The sequence below is a fragment of the Haliotis rufescens genome, unplaced genomic scaffold, assembly GCF_023055435.1.
Source record: "Haliotis rufescens isolate VD_foot unplaced genomic scaffold, xgHalRufe1.0.p SCAF_13, whole genome shotgun sequence".
NCBI lineage: Eukaryota > Metazoa > Mollusca > Gastropoda > Lepetellida > Haliotidae > Haliotis > Haliotis rufescens.
The window spans coordinates 3,654,251-3,677,057 of NW_025963813.1; the positions used below are offsets into that span (position 1 = coordinate 3,654,251).

Consider the following 22,807-nt stretch of genomic DNA (forward strand, 5'->3'; position numbering starts at 1 on the left):
AACCAACCAAGTGAACTAGTAAAGTGAACCTGCCAAGTGAACCAGCCGAGTGAACCAAGGAGGTGAACAAGCCGAGTGAACCAGCCAAGTGAACCTGCCGAGTGAACAAGCCAACTGTGAACTGATTGTAGAGCCCTCATAGCCCACTTAATACACAGCATGTTTGAAATGCCTCAACATTGTGTCTCATGTTATCATCACTGTATTATTTCCTACAGATTGTACTGTGTTAATTTGTTCTGTACTTGGCCCCTTGTGGGTGTATATGTACAATTTATCTCATTTATCTCTGATCTGATCAAACTTTAGACAAGTGTGACAAGTACGCCACCAGTGACCCCCTCCCCTCCCCTCCCCTCCTCTCACCCCATTTCAAGGAACAAATGAAAGCAAACCTAAAGTTTCAAATAGAATCCAGTTCATGCCAATGACTTAATTAACAAGTATGACTAGATAATAATCCCAAGACAGTCCCAGACAGCCCTAGACAGAACCAGACCATCGTAGACAGCTATTAGTATCACAGAAAACTTTGTACCTGCCAACTGAAACTGTGGCATTTGAAATGTCTGATTGAAAAATGTAGGGGTTATTTACTGTTTCGTGACACAGATGACAAGCCAAGCAATGAAGAGAAATGTCAGGAGTTAAAGGATTCGGTCAGCGCCGGTGGCGGCACTGACACAAGTAGCACGGATCAATAGGAAATTGATATAGTCAATAGCTAATTCTCTATTTCCCCTGGAGGTAAGTGCTGCTTTTGCTGGAAGGTCAACTGGCTGACAGCACAGCAACAGTTAGATTTGGCAACAGTCATCGCATGTGAGTTCATCTGTATATTACGTAGATGACAAAGAACATGAGCATAGGTTTGTCATATTTGAATTATGTTAATCTCCACCCTCTCTGATTCCCTCTGGACCCCCCTCCCTGATCCTCCCTGATCCTCCCTGGACCACCCTCACTGATTCTCACTGGACCATCCTCTCTGATTCTCCCTGGACCACCCTTTCTGATCCTTACTGGACCACCCTCCCTGATTCTCCCTGAACCACCCTCCCTGGTTCTCCCTGGACCACCATGCCTGATTCTCCCTGGACCACCATCCCTGATGCTCCCTGATCCTCCCTGGACCACCCTTTCTGATTCTCCCTGATCTTCCCTGGACCACCCTTTCTGATTCTCCCTGGACCATCCTTTCTGATCCTCACTGGACCACCCTCCCTGATTCTCTCTGGACAACCCTCCCCGATTCTCTCTGGACCACCCTCCCTGATTCTCCCTGGACCACCCTCCCTGATTCTCCCTGGACCACCCTCCCTGATTCTCCCTGGACCACCCTCCCTGATTCTCCCTGGACCACCCTTTCTGATCCTCACTGGACCACCCTCCCTGATTCTCCCTGGACCACCTCCCTGATCCTCCCTGAACCACCCTCCCTGGTTCTCCCTGGACCACCATCCCTGATTCTCCCTGGACCACCCTCCCTGATGCTCCCTGGACCACCCTTTCTGATTCTCCCTGATCTTCCCTGGACCACCCTTTCTGATTCTCTCTGGACCATCCTTTCTGATCCTCACTGGACCACCCTCCCTGATTCTCTCTGAACAACCCTCCCTGATTCTCTCTGGACCACCCTCCCTGATTCTCCCTGGACCACCCTCCCTGATTCTCCCTGGACCATCATCCCTGATTCTCTCTGGACCACCCTCCCTGGACCACCCTCCCTGATTCTCCCTGGACCACCCTCCCTGATGCTCCCTGGACCACCCTCACGATCCTCCCTGGACCACCCTTTCTGATTCTCCCTGGACTACCCTCCCTGATCCTCCCTGGACCACCCTCACTGATTCTCACTGGACCATCCTCTCTGATTTTCCCTGGACCACCCTCTCTGATTCTCCCTGGACCACCCTCCCTGATTTTCCCTTGACCACCTTCTCTGATCCTCCCTGGACCACCCTCCCTGATCCTCTCTGGACCACCCTCCCTGATTCTCTCTGGACCACCCTCCCTGATTCTCTCTGGACCACCCTTTCTGATTCTCCCTGGACCACCCTTTCTGATTCTCCCTGGACCACCCTTTCTGATCCTCACTGGACCACCCTCCCTGATTCTCCCTGATTCTCCCTGAACCACCCTCCCTGGTTCTCCCTGGACCACCATCCCTGATTCTCCCTGGACCACCCTCCCTGATGCTCCCTGATCCTCCCTGGACCACCCTTTCTGATTCTCCCTGATCTTCCCTGGACCACCCTTTCTGATTCTCTCTGGACCATCCTTTCTGATCCTCACTGGACCACCCTCCCTGATTCTCTCTGGACAACCCTCCCTGATTCTCTCTGGACCACCCTCCCTGATTCTCCCTGGACCACCCTCCCTTATTCTCCCTGGACCACCCTCCCTGATTCTCCCTGGACCACCCTCACTGATTCTCCCTGGACCACCCTTTCTGATCCTCACTGGACCACCCTCCCTGATTCTCCCTGGACCACCTCCCTGATCCTCCCTGGACCACCCTCCCTGGTTCTCCCTGGACCACCATCCCTGATTCTCCCTGGACCACCCTCCCTGATGGTCCCTGATCCTCCCTGGACCACCCTTTCTGATTCTCCCTGATCTTCCCTGGACCACCCTTTCTGATTCTCTCTGGACCATCCTTTCTGATCCTCACTGGACCACCCTCCCTGATTCTCTCTGGACAACCCTCCCTGATTCTCTCTGAACCACCCTCCCTGATTCTCCCTGGACCACCCTCCCTGATTCTCCCTGGACCATCATCCCTGATTCTCTCTGGACCACCCTCCCTGGACCACCCTCCCTGATTCTCCCTGGACCACCCTCCCTGATGCTCCCTGGACCACCCTTTCTGATCCTCCCTGATTCTCCCTGGACCACCCTCCCTGATGCTCCCTGGACCACCCTTTCTGATCCTCCCTGATTCTCCCTGGACCACCCTCCCTGATTCTCCCTGATTCTCCCTGGACCACCCTTTCTGATCCTTTCTGATCCTCCCTGGACCACCCTCCCTGATTCATCCTGGATCACCCTCCCTGATCCCCTCTGATTCTCCCTGGACCACCCTCCCTGATTTTCACTGGACCACCCTTCCTGATCCCCTCTGATTCTCCCTGAACCACCCTTTCTGATTCTCCCTGGACCACCTTCCTGATTCTCCCTGAAACCACCCTCCCTGATCCCCTCTGATTCTCTCTGGACCACCCTCCCTGATTCTCTCTAGACCACCCTTTCTGATTCTCTCTGGACCACCCTTTCTGATCCTCTCTGATTCTCCCTGAACCACCCTTTCTGATTCTCTCTGGACCACCCTCCTTGATTCTCCCTGGACCACCTTCCTGATTCTCCCTGGACCACCTTCCTGATTCTCCCTGGACCACCCTTTCTGATTCTTCCTGGTCCAACCTTTCTGATCCTCACTAGACCACCCTTTCTGATTCTCTCTGGACCACCCTCTATAAATCCCTCTGGACCACCCTGACTGTCATAGTCCAGTCCCTAAAACATGAAATATTCAAAGTAAAATATCCAAATCAGTAATTGTAACAGACAAAAACATCTTTTCAAGACTAGCTGAGTGATACTTTTAAAGGTTAACTTTCAGTACTAACCCGGTACACTGATTAAGACAAAGATAATATTGGACTTGAGTTGACATGGGATCCTCTTTCATCCACATCTCAGGTGTACAATCAGATCAGCCTAAATGACCAGGATAGTTTCAGTTGCATCAACTTTTTAAATGCACTCTCTATCTATAGCACTAAGTATAGACAAGAGGCCATAAGCTGGCTGTGTTCTCCTTCAATACACTCGATCTCTACCTACAGCACTAAGCATAGGTAAGAGGCGGAGAGCTGGCAGTGTACCTGGCTATCACAGCTCAGCAGTTGGTTTACGTTGATCACATAGCCATAGACACAAGTCCCACAGCCAGTATTTAACCTGTTGCTCTGCTCACAATGTGGACACAGTGTAATCTCATAAGGCGTAGTCAACATGCATCACGCATATGTTACCACAAGGGGGTATTGTCTGTATTGATTGAATGGATTTGCAATGGAAGCAGGCAGTATTTTAAACTTTCATAACTTATTACACATTATCTGGACAAATCTGAACATGGAGGAAGTGATAGATTGAAACATATAACAACTTTATACATAACATTTTAATAATGTCTCCGTATATATTTGATTTCACTGGATGCTCTACTTCATCATCTTTTGTCTCAGTATCCTCTTATTTTTATGGAATATGGAGCCATACACAACTGTTAGGGGAGTATGCAGCCATACCTGACTTTATATCGAATGTGGATACATACCTGACAGTAGTGAATATGGAGCCATATCCAACTGTATGGTGAGAATGAGTCTGTGTAGGGAATATGGAGCCATACCCAACTGCATGGGGAATATGGAGCCATACCTGACTGCATGGGGAATATGGAGCCATACCTAACTGCATGGGGAATATGGAGCCATACCTGACCGCATGGGGAATATGGAACCATACCTGACTGCATTGGGAATATGGAGCCATACCTGACCGCATGGGGAATATGGAACCATACCTGACTGCATGGGAAATATGGAGCCATACTAGACTGCATTGGGAATATGGAACCATACCCAACTCTGTAGAGAATATGGAGCCAGAAGAGAACTGTGTAAGGAATATGGAGCTATATCTGACTGTATGGGGAATATGAAGTCATACAAGATAGTAGGGAATATGGAGCAATACCTGACCATACAGGGAATATGGAACTAAACTCAATTGTGAGGGGAATATGGCTCCCCGACTCTAATTGGAATATGGAACCATACCCATCTGTATTGGGAATATGGAGCCATATAAGACAGTAGGGAATGTGGAGCCCCATCCAATAGTATGAAGAATATATAGCTGCACCTGACAGTAGAAACACTTTGCCTGTTTCTGTTGCCTCCAAGACAAGGAGTTAGGCAGGATAAGCAGCCCTCAGTCTCAAGCAATTACAGGGGCAGCCATCTCTCTGCATGAGCTGGGCATATCCAGACACCGTGTTGATGTACGTGCCCACTAGTACCTGCTATTATACAGGTGTGCACAGACCTCCTCTATCCACCTCCAGAGTTTGTTGTTCAGGTCTGCTGCCAGCTCCACAGAGTAGGGAAATACCTGTTTAAGGTGATGCGTCATTCATGTTTTGGCTTGGTTAGATCGGCCATAATAAACATTTATCAAAAAACACAAATAGTTTAATTTAATTTAATTTGCTTGTCTGTCTGTACTGGATTAGAAAACTCAAGGATGTAACAACAAAAAAACATTACATAAAATAGTGAGTGAGTGAGTTGGGTTTTACACCGCTTTCAGCAATATCACGGCGGGGAAGATCAGAAATGGGCTTCACACATTTGTACCTATGTGGGGAATCTAACTCAGGTCTTCAGCATGACAAGCGAATGCTTTTACCAGTAGGCTTCCCCACTGCCCCTAACATAAACTAATGCAGCTTTCTAAATAATAATTGATGAAACACAGTGTACATACAAATACAGACCATTACAAACACCTTATAAAGGAAACAAATACAAGTGCATGTTATTGTAAAAATATAAGACATTCTGTATTTATTTGACATTTCTTCATAATCACCCCTGACTGATGGATCAAATGATGACTTACATAAAATCCTCAAAGGTTTAATGACACGTTCAGCAATCTCCCACATCACAATGATTGCGTCATTTTGACATCATGTACTTAGTGTAAATGTATTACAATTCATGTTTTGTAACAGATATCCCATATTATATTTCCCATCTTGTTGTGATATTATTCAAATCTAGTTGTTGTGACCAAAGTACAAAAGACTACTGAAGATCACTTCAGGCATACCTACGCTCATGTCACCTCTCCTTGTGAGACCCGTGAAGATCCGGGATAGAAAAGGTCTTCAGCAACCCATGCTTGCCATGACAGGCGACTATGCATGGCGTAAGAGGCGACCAACGGGATCGGGTGGTCAGGCTCGCTGAATTGGTTGATCGAAGCATGTGATTGATCCCAATTGCATCGATCAATGCTCATGATATCAGTCACTGGATTGTCTGGTCCAGACTCGATTATTTACAGACCCCTGTCATATAGCTGGAATATTGCTTTCGCCGTTAAACAACAAAACCAACCGACCAACTCTCCTTGTGAGGAACCATTTTATTCCAAGATACAGCTGGTTGTTGTGTGGCTGTCGGTGTAAACATGAAGTCCCACACACGAAATAAAATTGTGTCTGCTTCCTTCAAGGTTTGAAATTGTGATAAAGAAAATGATTAGCTCTGACAATCGCCTTGTTTGAATTCAAGGTTTGAAATTGTGATAAAGAAAATTATTAGATCTGACAATCGCCTTGTTTGAATTCATTTTATTATGAACCTTCATAGAGTGAGGGCCAAACATTGTTACATCGTTACAAGCCATGACGTGAAAGTCAATTCTTAAATGAAGTCATAGTTTAAAGAACTTAATGGTACAACTCTCAATAACTTTTGCCATAAACAATATGTTACTTTTCTTTGATATATAACGCCATATCTGTGACGTTATACCTCAGGCTATGATTTTCGGTTGCACCATATCATATTCGCAACAAATTCACTCACAAGTGTTGTCAAAGGACTCTTTGACACATGAGTAATTTTCCCAGTGAGTCTTAATGGCAACAGCAGTGGTATTTGTTACATCACATCAGGCCAGACGGTCATTAGTCTCAACAGTATACATGTAAATACAGTGAGTTTTGTAACATCATTTCAAGAAGCAAAGGTCACAAAATTGAATTCCAAAATGTCAGAGATCGTGCCACTGATGAACCTGTCATTAATGATTCATTCAGTAAGTGAATGTAAAGGTGAGATGAAATGGGGTGTCATGTCGCGTTCAAGGTCGTTGCACTTATATATAATATATAACAATGTGTGTGTGTGTGTGGCTGCTTGTACTAGGCTGGACTAATGCTGGTTTTATAATGCAAGCCCATTGAGATACCATGCCGCAGTTAAATATGGATACACCTTACAGACACAGAATACTGACACCAAGCCAACCAGCCCTTGTTTTATCCCCTAAATGCCAAGCGCCAGGCAGGGCTACAACAAGTATAATCTTTTAACAACTTTTCTTATGATGCGGGCGGAGATCGCACCACCGACTCCGGCCATACTCTCTATCCACCTGACCACAGAGGCGGTCGTGAAGGTGATTGAAGCCTCAGCTAACTCCATCATCGGTGGGGTCCCTGCAACACTGGCGAGAGTTCCTGATTTACGTTCCTGTTTACCTACCATGTGGCAGGTGAAATTAAGCCTCACTTTATTACCAGGCCCGACACCATGGCTGGTGGTACTGAGGTATTTGTTTTTTATTACTTTGTTTACTGGAACCACTGAACTGAAATGTCGAAAAAAACATTGCATTCGCAACAGGTATATCACTGAAAGAAATAGTTATCATAGCAAAAGCCAATAAACCATTTTACCATGAACTGGCTAATGAAGATATCATCTTCTGCTGCAGCTCACAATATGGCTGAAATATTGCTGATGTGACCATAAACCTGAACTAACTCACTCACTCACTTCTGGAGCTCAGTGACCTTGACTTAATATGTACATAGTTCTTGTTTACTTGAATTTATGTTTTGATGTCACCATATCAAACCTTTGGTTTAGTACAGAAAGTAAATGGATGTGAGCATGAAGGAGTGTCTATGTCAATGCTCAATTAAAAAAATAGTGTCCATTATATCCACACCTCTCATTCGTGACCAACTCGTGTTATTCCAGGACAAGCTGGGTAACGATTTGTGCCCCTCTCATGTCCATTTTTGCGACTCAGCGCTAAGGTTGTTTTGTACAATTGCACCCTGGTCTTATCTGGCCAATGGCACCCTGGATTCAAAATACAATATAAATTTAGAAAAACAACAACTGTGGAATAACATTTAAACAATCAAAAATCTTTGGGCATATAAATCTGATTGCAGGCTTAAAAATATTTGTGCTATTGACACTAACACATGCCATCTTTTTATTAGGAGTGATTGCACTGTTTGCATGCATTTTGAACAATAGTTCAATAACATTATGTCACATCCGCTGTGTCTAAAGTGATGCAGGTCTCAGATGTTTGCACTGGTGCTGTACAATCTCATTAAAATCTTTGACTCCGATACAATTCCAGTCAGATGTCACCTCCATCGGAGAGGTATTGTATTGGAGTTTTAATGAGAGTAGGTGCTGTAAAACCTTTTGCCAAGTATCATTTTCAAGGTAAACCTTGGCTTCGAACCAATGACAAGCAGATCATGCAATGGCAAAGAGACAATGCGTGTTGAGTTGTGGCACCCAGCCCCACTGGGTCACCTCACTTGTCAGCAGAGATTAACATGATCAGTAAAACCATTATCTTGTCAACTTATCAAGTGATCATGACCAACCAAAGTCATAGATTTCACTTATGAAACTTCTTTTTCATTTTTGGATTTTTCTACCACAAAAATGAACATTCTCTGGAAGTGAAACACTGCCACTTTGCAATGAAGTTGTTTTTCTGCCCTAGAATGTAATTCAATAAGAGAACATCTATCTGCCCTGTGTTCAAGACCTGGGTTGCAATTCGACTTGACAAGTCATTAAACTGACGAGGGGCACTACCAGTTTCCAGGAGTTTTTATGATGTTGACTGGTGAGGACTTGTGAGCCTCAACCAGCAGGAAAGAGGGGCTTCAGATGCTTAATGACAAGGTAGAAGAGAAAACACATGGCCTGGTTGTTAAAGTCATAGTGTGAGTGTTTTGGACTGCTGCATAGGTGGGTAGGGGGCAAGAAGAGCAATGTGTGGGCAAGGGAAGGTGGTGTAATGGTTGCAGGATGAAAGAGGTACTTGTTGGGTTAGGGTTTGACAAGGATTAAGTGTAGGGGTTGACAAGGGTGTAGTGTAGGGGTTGACAATGGTGTAGTGAAGGGGTTGACAAGGGTGCAGTGTAAGGGTTGACAAGGGTGCAGTGTAGGGGTTGACAAGGGTGCAGTGTAGGGGTTGACAAGGGTGCAGTGTAGGGGTTGACAAGGGTGTAGTGTAGGGGTTGACAAGGGTGTAGTGTAGGGGTTGACAAGGGTGCAGTGTAAGGGTTGACAAGGGTGCAGTGTAGAGGTTGACAAGGGTGTAGTGTAGGGGTTGACAAGAGTGCAGTGTAATGGTTGACAAGGGTGCAGTGTAAGGGTTGACAAGGGTGCAGTGTAAGGGTTGACAAGGGTGTGGTGTAGGGGTTGACAAGGGTGCAGTGTAAGGGTTGACAAGGATTTAGTGTAGGGGTTGACAAGAGTGCAGTGTAATGGTTGACAAGGGTGCAGTGTAATGGTTGACAAGGGTGCAGTGTAATGGTTGATAAGGGTGTAGTGTAGGGGTTGACAAGGGTGTAGTGTAGGGGTTGACAAGGGTGTAGTGTAATGGTTGACAAGGGTGCAGTGTAAGGGTTGACAAGGGTGTAGTGTAGGGGTTGACAAGAGTGCAGTGTAATGGTTGACAAGGGTGCAGTGTAAGGGTTGACAAGGGTGCAGTGTAAGGGTTGACAAGGGTGCAGTGTAAGGGTTGACAAGGGTGTAGTGTAGGGGTTGACAAGAGTGCAGTGTAATGGTTGACAAGGGTGTAGTGTAAGGGTTGACAAAGAGTGCAGTGTAATGGTTGACAAGGGTGCAGTGTAAGGGTTGACAAGGGTGTAGTGTAAGGGTTGACAAGGGTGTAGTGTAGGGGTTGACAAGAGTGCAGTGTAAGGGTTGACAAGGGTGCAGTGTAAGGGTTGACAAGGGTGCAGTGTAAGGGTTGACAAGGGTGTAGTGTAGGGGTTGACAAGGGTGTAGTGTAGGGGTTGACAAGAGTGCAGTGTAATGGTTGACAAGGGTGCAGTGTAAGGGTTGACAAAGACTGCAGTGTAATGGTTGACAAGGGTGCAGTGTAATGGTTGACAAGGGTGCAGTGTAATGGTTGACAAGGGTGTAGTGTAGGGGTTGACAAGGGTGTAGTGTAATGGTTGACAAGGGTGCAGTGTAATGGTTGACAAGGGTGCAGTGTAATGGTTGACAAGGGTGCAGTGTAATGGTTGACAAGGGTGCAGTGTAATGGTTGACAAGGGTGCAGTGTAATGGTTGACAAGGGTGTAGTGTAATGGTTGACAAGGGTGCAGTGTAATGGTTGACAAGGGTGCAGTGTAATGGTTGACAAGAGTGCAGTGTAATGGTTGACAAGGGTGCAGTGTAATGGTTGACAAGGGTGCAGTGTAATGGTTGACAAGGGTGTAGTGTAGGGGTTGACAAGGGTGTAGTGTAATGGTTGACAAGGGTGCAGTGTAATGGTTGACAAGGGTGCAGTGTAAGGGTTGACAAGGGTGCAGTGTAATGGTTGACAAGGGTGCAGTGTAATGGTTGACAAGGGTGTAGTGTAGGGGTTGACAAGGGTGTAGTGTAATGGTTGACAAGGGTGCAGTGTAAGGGTTGACAAGGGTGCAGTGTAAGGGTTGACAAAGAGTGCAGTGTAAGGGTTGACAAGGGTGCAGTGTAAGGGTTGACAAGGGTGTGGTGTAGGGGTAGGGGTTTTGGTATAGAGGGGTAGGGTGTGGTATAGGGGTAGGGGTTAACCCCCTGGATGCCAGAGGGACATATATGTCCTTCCTCTACAACCCTCACTTTGAAGTCGAATAAAATTCAAAATACATCACCAACACAAATACACTTCACAATTTTGAATAAGGTGGGAAATTTCCTGTTCTGTGATATCATCCACTGGCATTTTAGGCCAAGCAAAAGTACTGAAAATGACCTCTGAAAATTAGGTACATTGTAAATGTCGCCATTTTTTACACATTACTAAATCACCGCTCACGGCGTTATTTACAGCATGTTTTGAAATCTATATTTAGGATATTTACTCGGAGAAATGAATTTCAAAAATAGCATATTAGTGATCACGGGTATCTGTCTTTTATGAAAACACCAATGATCATTCCAAAACGTCTCCCATAACCCGAGAATCGTTTAGAATGTTTTGGAAAATACGCAAACACGAACGCCGAAGTGAACTTTCCGCCATATTGGCTAGTGTTTACAAAATCACGTTTCAGGTACACCGGTTATGAGGCGCCTGTAACATCGCGTATATGTCAAACTTAGCTGCCATACACACATCCTTGAATTCCTCATACATTTTAGGATCAAATAACCAATGGTCTCTGTCACCAATACAAAGTGGCTGGATGAAATCAAGCAAAATATGTTAGGTGTGAAAACGAACGCTGTCCTCGAAAAACTGCACTTGTTTGAAATGTAAACAAAGCAAAATTCAGATTTTACACAGTGTAGAATTTTCTCCTATTTTGAGCTATCCATTCGTCTATTCGTTCAAGATATAGGCTCAACATTTTCAGAATATGCATGGGAAGAGAATCGTAGGAAGAATTAGGGAATTTAAAATAGATACATTGCAATGATTTTATATTTTCAACAGAAGTTGTCAAAGTTACCGTTCTGGTTGACGCCATGACTGACGCAAAATCACGCACAACGACAACGGTATTTATCGGAATTTCTGACTATTTCCGTTTGTTTCAATGAAAATTATGACAACAAACAACAGTACATAGATTGTCAGAATGTTTCTGATTACTTACATGTCACATTTATGTTTATACGATCCCTGAATCAACGAAAGTCCCCTGGTACAATCCCGCCTACTGTTGACAGTGTACACGCCATTTTGTAAAAGTGGGTCACAGGTAGTGATGTCATACGTCAACATTGTTGTACATATTTGGTAATTTCATTGAGGTGAAGGTCCTTGAATGAGAGTGCACACGATCATTGTATCATGCTGTTTACAGTTTCAGTTATGGTGTATATTTTGCATGTCTTTTATACATTTTTTTCACACAATTAATTTCACTTTGGATATTTGTCAATGTTCAAAATGAAATCATACGTACATATAGGCCACAACATGTATGAACGAACCTTTGATAATCTCCTGTTTGTTTGAACATTGTTTACATAAGAATGTGATAGGTCTATAGTGTCGACTACGATATTTCTTATTTCCTTTGGACAAGTGTTACAAGATGAAGTGTAAATGTAACTGCAGCATGTACGTATTTCTTTGGATGTGTAATTAGTCAATATTATAAGATCATATAACCAATGTCCATGAATAGCCGTTTCATTTTATTTTATAACTAAAACTGATTATATTACTTTAACAAAATGGATAATATTTTTCGGTAAAATATATGCACACATTTCTATAATGTCTTGGTCTTGGAATTGTCTTTTATGTCGTTAGATACAGAGAAAAGTGATATCTAACGATTCGCCAGGTGCGCGTTAGTCACAAACAATTTACGAATTATTCCTCTCGTTTTGCATTATATAATCAATGGTTTCATTCTTTTGTCAATATTGTGATCACAGGATAGTAAACAGTTTACTTTATTTCTCCAGGAATTGTAAAATGTATAAAAATAAAACCCATGCCAGGTACCCCGTTGGTTCAACCGTATACGATTATCCTGATAATTCTATACCAATAGAGCTTTCTTTGCATCTTTTATTGTGTAAGAAATAATAACATAATAATGAACAAATATATGTCCAATATTGAATATATGTTTGGTTGTTTTGAAATATTCTTTTGGGAATTTTATTACGTAAATTTATGCTAAACAGGTGCTTGTCTTGTCCAATAAAGATACACGATAAACTATCTAATTGTTTACATATTCAAGACATTATTAGCTTGGTGAGAGCAGTACTTTTATGTTGTGTCGAAAAAGCGTCAAATTCCGTTCCACACATCGTGATTTTCCATACCATGAAAGAAAATTAGGGGAGATATATATTAATCAAAATACCAGTGTCGTCTTTTTCCGACGTTATCAAAGACATAAAACCAGCCATGACGTCAAAAGGAATGGTTTTATTTTTAGAGTATTTCATTACATTTGATGATAAGGCTTGTGCTCCATTAATAATGATGCAACATTAGTCAAATTACACTTACACAATCAGGAGAATGTTGGAATCTAAGGACTAAGTTATAGGTTAGATAAGGCCATCCATTTCTCTATTAACTCATTTTTAATGAAGTACGATTTCATAATTTCTTATGGGTATATTTTATAACTAAACGTGTACAGTTTCAATATCGATATTTGTGTTGGAATAGTTTGGTTCCTCCTGAACAAAACACCACGAAAATACATTGTCCTTACCCACAGCTAATTCTCACCAAGTGACCTGAGTTACAACAAACTAGAGCTAAGCATAGCGGAGTTATGTCCCCTTTTCTTTGTACGTGTGAAATCTCTCTGTCACCTTTTGACGTCATAGAGAAAAAGCAGTTTTCGTCATTTACGGCATGCTATTTTTGGAATTGAATGTATGTCGTTATACAAACGCATATAACTCCATTTGATATGTAGTTATGTCCTTCAGATATTAGGCAGTATTTTGTTCGCTCACAGTTTCCGAAAAGCTTCTTAATTAAAAAAATTGTCGCACAGTACTTTTATCGGTGTACGATAAAAAGCGGAGAAATTTACTGTTTTTCAACGCAGAATATATTCTCGGACAACACTTAGGAGTGTCTTTTTTGTAAACCGGTTTGATATTTACAGTTAAATTTACACCATCAAATAGGAAATTTAATATTCTTCATCTCTGCGTAATTTTATAGCCAGAGGTAGATCCAGTGCCGCGTGAGCGCAATTCTCGCACAACCTTCCCTTTTCCGATCTTAGGAAAATGTGCGTCAGAAAAAAAACTCGGCATCCAGAGGGTTAAGAGGGGTAGGGTGTAAAGTAGGGGTTGGAGTTTGGGTATAGAGGGGTAGGGTGTGGTGTAGGAATAGGGGTTGGGGTTTAGAGGGGTAGATTCAGGGTAGGGGTTGACAAGGGTGCAGTGTAAGGGTTGACAAGGGTGTGGTGTAGGGGTAGGGGTTTTGGTATAGAGGGGTAGGGTGTGGTATAGGGGTAGGGGTTAAGAGGGGTAGGGTGTAAAGTAGGGGTAGGGGTTTTGGTATAGAGGGGTAGGGTGTGGTAAAGGGGTAGGGGTTGGGGTTTAGAGGGGTAGGGTGTGGAGTAGGGGTTGGAGTTTGGGTATAGAGGGGTAGGGTGTGGTGTAGGAATAGGGGTTGGGGTTTAGAGGGGTAGATTCAGGGTAGGGGTTGACAAGGGTGTAGTGTAGAGGGGAAGGGTGTGGTGTAGGAGTAGATAACAGGCATTGCTGAGGGGACATATTCCATCCTGGAATCCCCTACGGGAAGAGAAGCAAGAGTTATATAACAAACAAACATAAAAAGCAACAGGATGATGTTAAATGACAAATTAAGATAACTTGTATCAACCTACATAAAATAACATAAGTTACAAGTCATAGTCTTCTCCAGTTGGAACAAAACCATGCACCCTGAATCAGTCCACTGTCACAAGGATGTATTCTTGACATCAATGTCACACCAGGAAGGTTCAGCACTCTGATAGTAAAATCCCAGGAGTAAAGAATAAATCTGTGATTGGCAGAAGAGAAACAACTAATACGTGAAGAGATGACACCCCACCGAAGACATGGTGTTTGAAGTGCTTAGTCTATCAGCACTGCAGCAACACAGTCACTGACATCAATGGCTATACACAAGACGAATTCTGTCAGATTTCTAAGAGTCAATATTTGACACACAAGGAGAGATGGCCTCCAAATACTGAAATCTTGTTAGACGTCTCACAGTAATTGGCGAGTGCTCTCAAATCTGTAATGCTTTCAATCTGGTTAGCCCATGATTGGGTTAGTTCTGCTAATCCTCTGCCTAATGTTGCCTAATAAAGGACCCGGAGACCCCCAGTTGATCTTTGATGATGCCATTGAATTTTTATGTTGCTTGGCCCTGATTTGCACAAACTTCATTTTGTTTTGGAATAAGTGTGGACTGTGATTAACCAAGCCTGGTGCTGAACTAGTGAGCATCATGGCCTCAGTGGGTAAGTGAGCAGTATTTGAAAAAGCTGCTTGCCACAAGCCAAATGCCATTGACTTTTTATTTTGGCTTGTAATATTTCCATAAAGCTGGCCCGACTGTCTTGTTGAAAGTTCTATTCAATACACATATATTTCTGAGAATCATCAAGTTATTTAAGGCATCATTTAATGTCAAAGTCTGTTGTTATTTTTTTCGTTTTAAATTTATGGGAAACCCACACGAAGCAGTAAACTGGTTTTGTGCTGAACACTGATTATGACAGAGATACATGTACATGCATTTTTAGCAATGCATTTGAAAGTCTTAGAACCATCACAACCATCAGACAAATGTTCAGTACCAAGCAATCAGCTTTGCCTTTGTTTAGGGTAATGGTCTCAAAACACACAAAATACATTTAGGTTATAACAAAATATGTAGGCTGCAGCCATAAAGTAGTGCTAGTAAAATGAGGGCTTGCAACATTTTTTGTAAACAAGTCATCCTTGCCAGTGAAACTAATTCGTACACTGTGAATCACTTTCTGTAGAACTCTCTTGATGTGAACTGTCACAGTTGTCATACAGACGTGATGTCACTCTGGAATTCAAATGCTGTGACATCACCCTGGATTATGATGACATCAACATCTAAAGGATGATGTCATGTGCTTCCATGAAATGACCCAGCTGGTTAGCAGAATGTGAAAAAATAAATAAATCAAAGTTCTCCTGAAAATATTGATCAAAATATTTTATTAACATGGTATCCATTTCACTAAGCCGAATTTCACATTTTTTACATGTTTATGCCATATTTGGAAGTGAATGAAATGTGCCTCATTGTCATTGTTGACCTTTCAGAACTCAACGACCAGGGGGGGTTGACTGTAATGGAGGGTCACTGATCTGGGAACCTCCCAGGCAGATCGGGAGGTATCACCTGTCTGTACATGCATACAGATTTAACTGGAAAACTTTCTCAGGACAATGGAGGAGAATTTTAAAATTAATTAATAATGCTGTTTTCGGGAGAAATAGTCTCTCATGTTGGATACTGGGAGATTTCATCAAATTGCGGGAGTCTCCCACAAAATGTGGGAGGGTTGACAGGTCTGACAAGAAAATTATCATATAGTCCAGGAGATTTCCGGGCTTCGAATCCAATCTTTTTCAACCAATCAGATTGCGGAACACACTTCCACATGTAAAGCCGATTCTTGGTGTCCCCGCCATGATGTCCATTACTTTTATTGGTCTAGACCTTGTTTCTGATCTTTTATATTTTACAAAAATTCTTTTCAATTAAAATAAATGAAGAACAAAAATGGGGCGTTGTGACCTGGATGTAGAAAAGATGAACATGACAAAAGGTAGCACTGCTCTTCCAGCAGTCCTTTGACAGACATTAAATGTTATCTCATTATAAGACAATTAAATTGTTCTCTTGCATATATTGTCCTTTCATGGTGTGCTTAATTCTTGATCGCGACCCTGTATTGACAGGGGATAGACAATGCAAGAAAATCTTGGCGTCTAAAACCAATTATTGAAGATAATTAATTCCTTAATTGACAGTCGCTGGAAGTGACAAGCTCCAATATAAGTTGGGAAACTGGGAAGACTGTGGGTGTGCAGACAGTTGGAATCACACGAGGACTGCAGCACGCTACAAACACTGTCCTTTCATAATGTGGGAAAAGTGTCTAGTTTTCCCCAAATACAGATCCTCAAGTTGCTCGACAAATGCAGAAGATAAACAGTGGTTCTGTGGCAAATATTTTAGATTTATTTTTGCAAGCAGTCAATTGCATTTGCATATCAGTACGGAAAAATTTTAAGGTAGGTATAAAATTCTTCAAAATATTTTTGTTTTTCTTTTGTAATACCACTAGCAGGCTACACTTGGGAATTCCAAGTTACAAAATATTGGTCCCCAGCAACCAATGCTTGTTGTAAAAGGCGAAAAAGTGGATTAGGATGTGAGGCTCGGTGACTTAGTTGATGCCCGCCATTGTATTCCACTTACGTTGATCAATGCTCCTGATGTCAATCACTGGATTGTCTGGCCCTGACGCAAATATTTACCGACCACCGTCATAAAGCTGGAATATTTATTCTGTTAAACAACAAGAAGGGAAGCCAAGAAATAATGTCCAGCTCTATTTTGCAATTTATGCCAAATGGAATCTGTTTCGTCGGATAATCCAGACGGGTTATTCTCTGGCATTGACATTTTGTATTCAGAAATTGTACCTATGTGCACCTGTGAAGATCCGGGGTAGAATGGGTCTTCAGCAGCCCATGCTTGTCCCCCCGTGAAGATCCAGGGTAGAATGGGTCTTCAGCAGCCCATGCTTGTCGTAAGAGGCAACTAACGCGATCGGGTGGTCAGGCTCACTGACTTGGTAGATGCATGTCATCGTATCCCAATTGCTTGGATCGATGCTCATGATGTCAATCACTGGATTGTCTGGTCCAGACTCGATTATATACGGACCGCCGTCATACAGCTGGAATATTGCAGAGTGCGGCATTAAACAACAAACAAACAAACACACCTGTGTGAATACATGCAAAATGTTCCAGCTCCTCCCCTGACAAACCTTTAGATCGACAAAGAAGGGGGATGCAGATCTAAGGACATTGACCACTTTGGTGAAGCCTGTAAGCATGGATAGTGTGCCGACAGATGAAGCGTGTAAGTTTAACCCTGCAATGAACAGTTACATCAAATTGATGTAGGAGGAAAGTCAAAAGTGATGATGATTTTAGAAATTTACCACTTTCTGACACATTCAAGATCATAATCAGGGACAAGATGGACTAGAATTCACTGAACAGCGAGATATAATCCTGCATTTCAAAGTAACGCCTCCTCCTCTCATACTACAGGCTCTGTGCACTTGAACAGGAACCTTCTTGGACATGAAAACTACTGAGATGATTTTCTTTACCAGTTTTTTGTGCCACACAGGAAAAAATATAAGTTTTTGCTTTAACACCTTAAGGATCATCTCGAAATGGTGAGGCTAAATAGGGTTCTGTGTGCATGTGTGCGTGCGTGTGTGTGTGGGCGAGCTTGTACCACTATGGAAAATGCCGATAACATAGTGCCAGTGATACCATGCCACAGGTTAACATGAATACCCCACTCAGACTCCGAGTTGACAAGTCCTTGTTTTACCCCCTTACTGTCAAGCGCCAGGCAGGGTAACAACAAATACCATCTTTTAACATCTTTTGATATGACGCAGCTGGGGATCATACCCTTGACCTTCCCCTCTCTGGGCAGACGCTCTACCATCAGACAACAGTGATGGTCCAAAATGATGAAGCATTTAAAATTAAACTTTCTTAGAGACGGAAAAAATATACAATGGTTTTTTTATTCCAAGACAAAAGGAAAGACAGAATTTAAATTTCTTTTGAGTTTCTGGAACCAGCTTTTTCTGAATGCCCAAGGGGTTGGAGAAATGTTGTTCCGAAGCCTCCGGCTCTGATACACACGTATGTACAAAACCCTGATTTAGCCTCTAAAAAATCAGCAGCTTCATTATACCTGGAATTCCTTTGACATTACCCAGAATGCCTCAGGACAGTTACCATTTTATTTTTTCAGCCCATCACAACAGAGCAACCCATTATTGGCTGAATGGAGAGTGAGGGAACAGAAAATTAAGGAAAGAGGGCAGCAGGGATGAATAAAATATCCTCCTGTATCTCTGAGCAATCAAGACAAAAAAACACAAGTCCACTGAACAATTATAAACATGTGACTAATGATGATGGGCTTTAGATCACAATCAAGTTGAAGAAAATGTTCATTTGTTTGGTACAGCAACAGGACTGTTTCAGTCTGGGGAATGGGACAATGGTAGATTAGAATAACAAGCTGCATTGTCTATATCAGAATTAATAGACTTACAGCAGGCTTGGAGATGGTCTCATGCTAGCCAAGAATCAGTCGATATGGCGTTTCTATCTATCTTAGATCCACTTTCCGAGGCACTGCTGTAGCTCTCTGGCATTTAGCAGCTGCACAAGGTAAGGCCTTGGGTGTTTTCTTCTCACAGCTTTGTTGAAAACAATTTAAAAAGCCTCACATCTTTTATCTTAACAAATGTCAAACGTCAGGGCAGATCTTTTTAATCGCATCAGTGAGTGAGGTTGGTTTAAAGCAACATTGAACAGTATTTCCTTTGTATCATGACATGTCAGTGTAATGTATGAGGAAAGCTGACAGTGATCATCTCCAGGTCTTGGATGTTTTCCACTTTGGTGAAACCCAGGTGCTGATAGACCAATGATCTTAATCTGGGCAAATATGGGAATCAAACTCAGATAATGACATGACTAAGGGACGTAACTCTTCACAGTGAGTTGTGTGCCTTGGAATACTAATCTTCCCGAGTCAAGGGAGTTTACTGACTTTAATAGTCCAGAGATGGAATAGAGCACCTTACTGAACTAGACTGGAATTTCCAGACTTGATCTTAGCGCCACAAGTGGTTATTACAAGTTATGTTCCTTCTCTGTCCCCCCAACTGACCAATCAGATTCCATCTTTCATATCAATTGCTTCAAACAAAATGGCAGTGCCATGTCAAGACGATCTCATCGGTAATTAAGATCGTTACTGTAACAAAACAGGTTTTAAAACAGGGTTTAAGTTGTTGTTGTTTTATTTACTCTCTTTATCATTCATCTCAGCAGGTACAGCATTTATATATACATGTCATGTCAATACAATTGTGGTACATGGTTTTAAAAAAATGTACATCTTTCCATACAATAAATTCTTGCCTGTAAAGTCAATGTACTGTATCAGTGTATCACTATATCAGTTTTTAACAAAGAGTGGAAGGAAGACCAAAAACTAAAAAAGTTTGCATAGTTACAGTTTGTTGTGGACTAACATATAGAGAATCTCACCCGAGTATCTTTTGATACCACATACATGATTTTTGTTTGTTTTTGACTGTCTCGTTCCTCTGTGAGAGTATACAGCGAACTTGCATAATTTGCATATTTAAACAATGAAGTTCCAATGTTTTTTTAGGTCTCTCACGGTTACTCAAGTCCAAGCAATCAGTTAGGGGGGAATCGACCCATGGACATGTGTTTATTCTGACTTGAGATGAAGATGAAAGTATGTCAGTTCTGTGGCAATATCACACACCCTTGGTATGAATCGCCAATGAATCAGTCACATGAATCTGTTATGGACCTGTGAATCTTTGTTAATTTATTCTTGAAATGACAGTGAATCCAGGGCAATATTGGACACCACATTGTATGACCAAGCACTCTCAAACTCAGGGAAAACAAAATTTACAGACGTGTGTTCTTAGATGATGCTTAAAGTACATCAATTCATAAGCAAGACAGAATACTATTTGTATGACAGCCCCCACATGGACAACAAAAATATCCCCATCAAACTTTGAGTGATATAACATGAACTTTTTTTTCAATACCCTGCACATGTTATGATCTGCAGGAAATACAACAATAATTCTTCCCATAATTATCCCCAATTCCAAGATTCATGTTGCAATTATGTCTGCCAGATACCACTTTTTGTACAAACCCTGTCTACTTCTGAATCATGACGCCATTGCTTATATAATTGGACTCATATGTGTTATTTAATAACAGTTTTTGTACTCTTAAGGGTTAATTTCTTTGTTTACAAGACAGATGAAAAGGAACAGGACAATATTATGAAGAATTGCACTTAAAATGAACAATCCAAGTTGGTGCAATTTCAGAAAAGATAAATTACCGTATTCGACATAATAAGCGCCCTGCTCTAATAAGCGCCCACGGCGATAATTGCTAACATATTGGCTAGTGAACAATCCCAATTAGCCCCCCTTCCGATTGATCAATGTACACAAGACTTATTTATTCGTGTATAATACGCACTAGTGTGTTATATGCACTCTTAATTATAGGCAATTAGTTTCTGGAGAAATATATCTGTCGTATATAAACATTCAGGCTGTCAGCATAAAACGTGGAAATTTATCTTTCAACTCTGTTTTGTCCACCAAAATAATATTCTAATAAGAGCACCCTATTTCTAATTTGAGCATGCCCTGGGCGCTTATTACGTTGAATACGGTAATTCTTTTTAGATTTTTACAGTAATTATCCTTTTCCCCTCTTTAACTGTTAACTAATAAGGAATATTGATTGATAAAACTCTACTGTATCTTTAAGTTGAAATTGGGTTCAACATCGCATTTAAGATTATTGCACTTGTGTGTGTGGCTGCTTGTGCTAGTCCAGACAAATGCTGGTTTTAAGGAACTAGTTCAATGAAATACCATAGTTTAAATGAGATCTATTAAAAAAACTTTCTAAAACATGTTAAATCGTCTTACAAAGTACATATTTACGCCAAACAAAGAGTCATATGTGATTTCATTGTTAAGTCGAAAGCAACAAACAGCTGCCCTGATCCCAGAAAGTATGCATATTGCAATCCCAGCTAGAGGCTGAGCTGTAGCTGTGACATCATAGTGGAGACGTCTGCCATTTTGTTTTGGTACAGAGCATTAATCAGCATGACAATGAAGCGACTTTCCATTATTCTCAGCGTATTGAAAACACAAAATTGGGTATTGTGTGGGTGTGGGAGAATACTATTTCATTAAACAAAAGTACCAAGTGTCATTTCTTGAAATTTCCCGGCGAAAAGGCTGATTTATCAAGGAGGACGTTTGGATTGAGTGATAACATTGAGGTGGAAAATGGAAACCGACTTGATATGCCTCTTTATGTTTCTTGCATTATGAGGCATCTGTCTATGACAGAGATCCACACAAACTAAACAAACTTGGTTATGAATTTTTTTTTAGCATTCTTTGTTACATGTTATCCAGGACTGACAACCCTCGTACAATTACAAATGATATGTACATTGATCAGATGGCATGCTAAGGTTAAATATTTGGCACAATTTTGGAGGACATTAAATTCACAAATTCAGTTCATGGTCTTGCATACTTGAAACCCTTGTCTGATTCTGCAATAAAGGTCTCTCTTATTTTATTCATAAAACGTCTTAATGTTGAACAATAAGCACCAATGTTTGGTATGGCATGGCGAGGGGATTAACATATGACCTTCTACTCACCGACAGCAGTATCATGCCCCATGCCCTACGCCAGTAGAAGACCCAGTGTAGGTTTCAAAAGGGTTTTTCGCAAGACCAATTCTTTTTTGCTTTACAGATGAGAGTGGCCAAGTGCAAAAAAGTTATCTTGTAAGAAAGTCCACTTTTCCAGAATGAATGTGGCAGATGAAATTGGATATATTCTATTTGCTTCAGAGAATATTAATCTTGTAGGTATTTAGATGCAAAACTCTCAAACAATCTTAGCCCAGAATTGACAATTGATATCAGTCATTTGTGCACTGAGCTCAAGATATGATCTTTAATACAACAGAGGAAGCTGAACCAACAAGAAGAACCAACAATACCTGATTGTATTTTATGGATGTCTTTTTTGATAATTTTGATATTTGTGTTGTGCATGATTGATTGTATAATCATTTTTTTTTTAGGAACAGTCAAATATTTTGTTAATAAGGATATATCAAACCTTTATTCCTTTCTTAATATCCGTAAAAGAACCTAGAATGAAATAGCCTGGTTATCTCGACAATTCAATACAATTTATACTTTCCATAGAGATTCTGATCTGTTTAGAAAATACACCAATCCACATTGT

General features: G+C 41.8%; 2 protein-coding genes across 5 annotated transcripts in view; both read right to left on the reverse strand.

The window, feature by feature from the left end:
- LOC124116921 overlaps positions 1 to 22,807 on the reverse strand; it is a 189,967-nt gene that overhangs the window by 119,428 nt on the left and 47,732 nt on the right. The window lies entirely within an intron of this gene.
- Positions 1,020 to 2,658, reverse strand: LOC124116893 (S-antigen protein-like). Its single transcript, XM_048394798.1, has 2 exons — positions 1,818 to 2,658; positions 1,020 to 1,675 (listed from the first exon to the last, which is right to left on the reverse strand). Exons 1-2 carry the CDS (start codon positions 2,656 to 2,658, stop codon positions 1,020 to 1,022), a joined length of 1,497 nt encoding a protein of 498 aa, XP_048250755.1.

Excerpts from the sequence above, each read along its gene's own strand:
- LOC124116893 (XM_048394798.1), bottom strand. The coding sequence starts at position 2,658 with ATGGTCCAGAGAGAATCAGAAAGGGTGGTCCAGGGAAGATCAGGGAGA. Across the intron at positions 1,676-1,817 it reads TCCAGGGAGGATCAGGGAGG|GGAGAATCAGGGAGGGTGGT; the intron begins GTAGTCCAGGGA and ends ATGATGGTCCAG.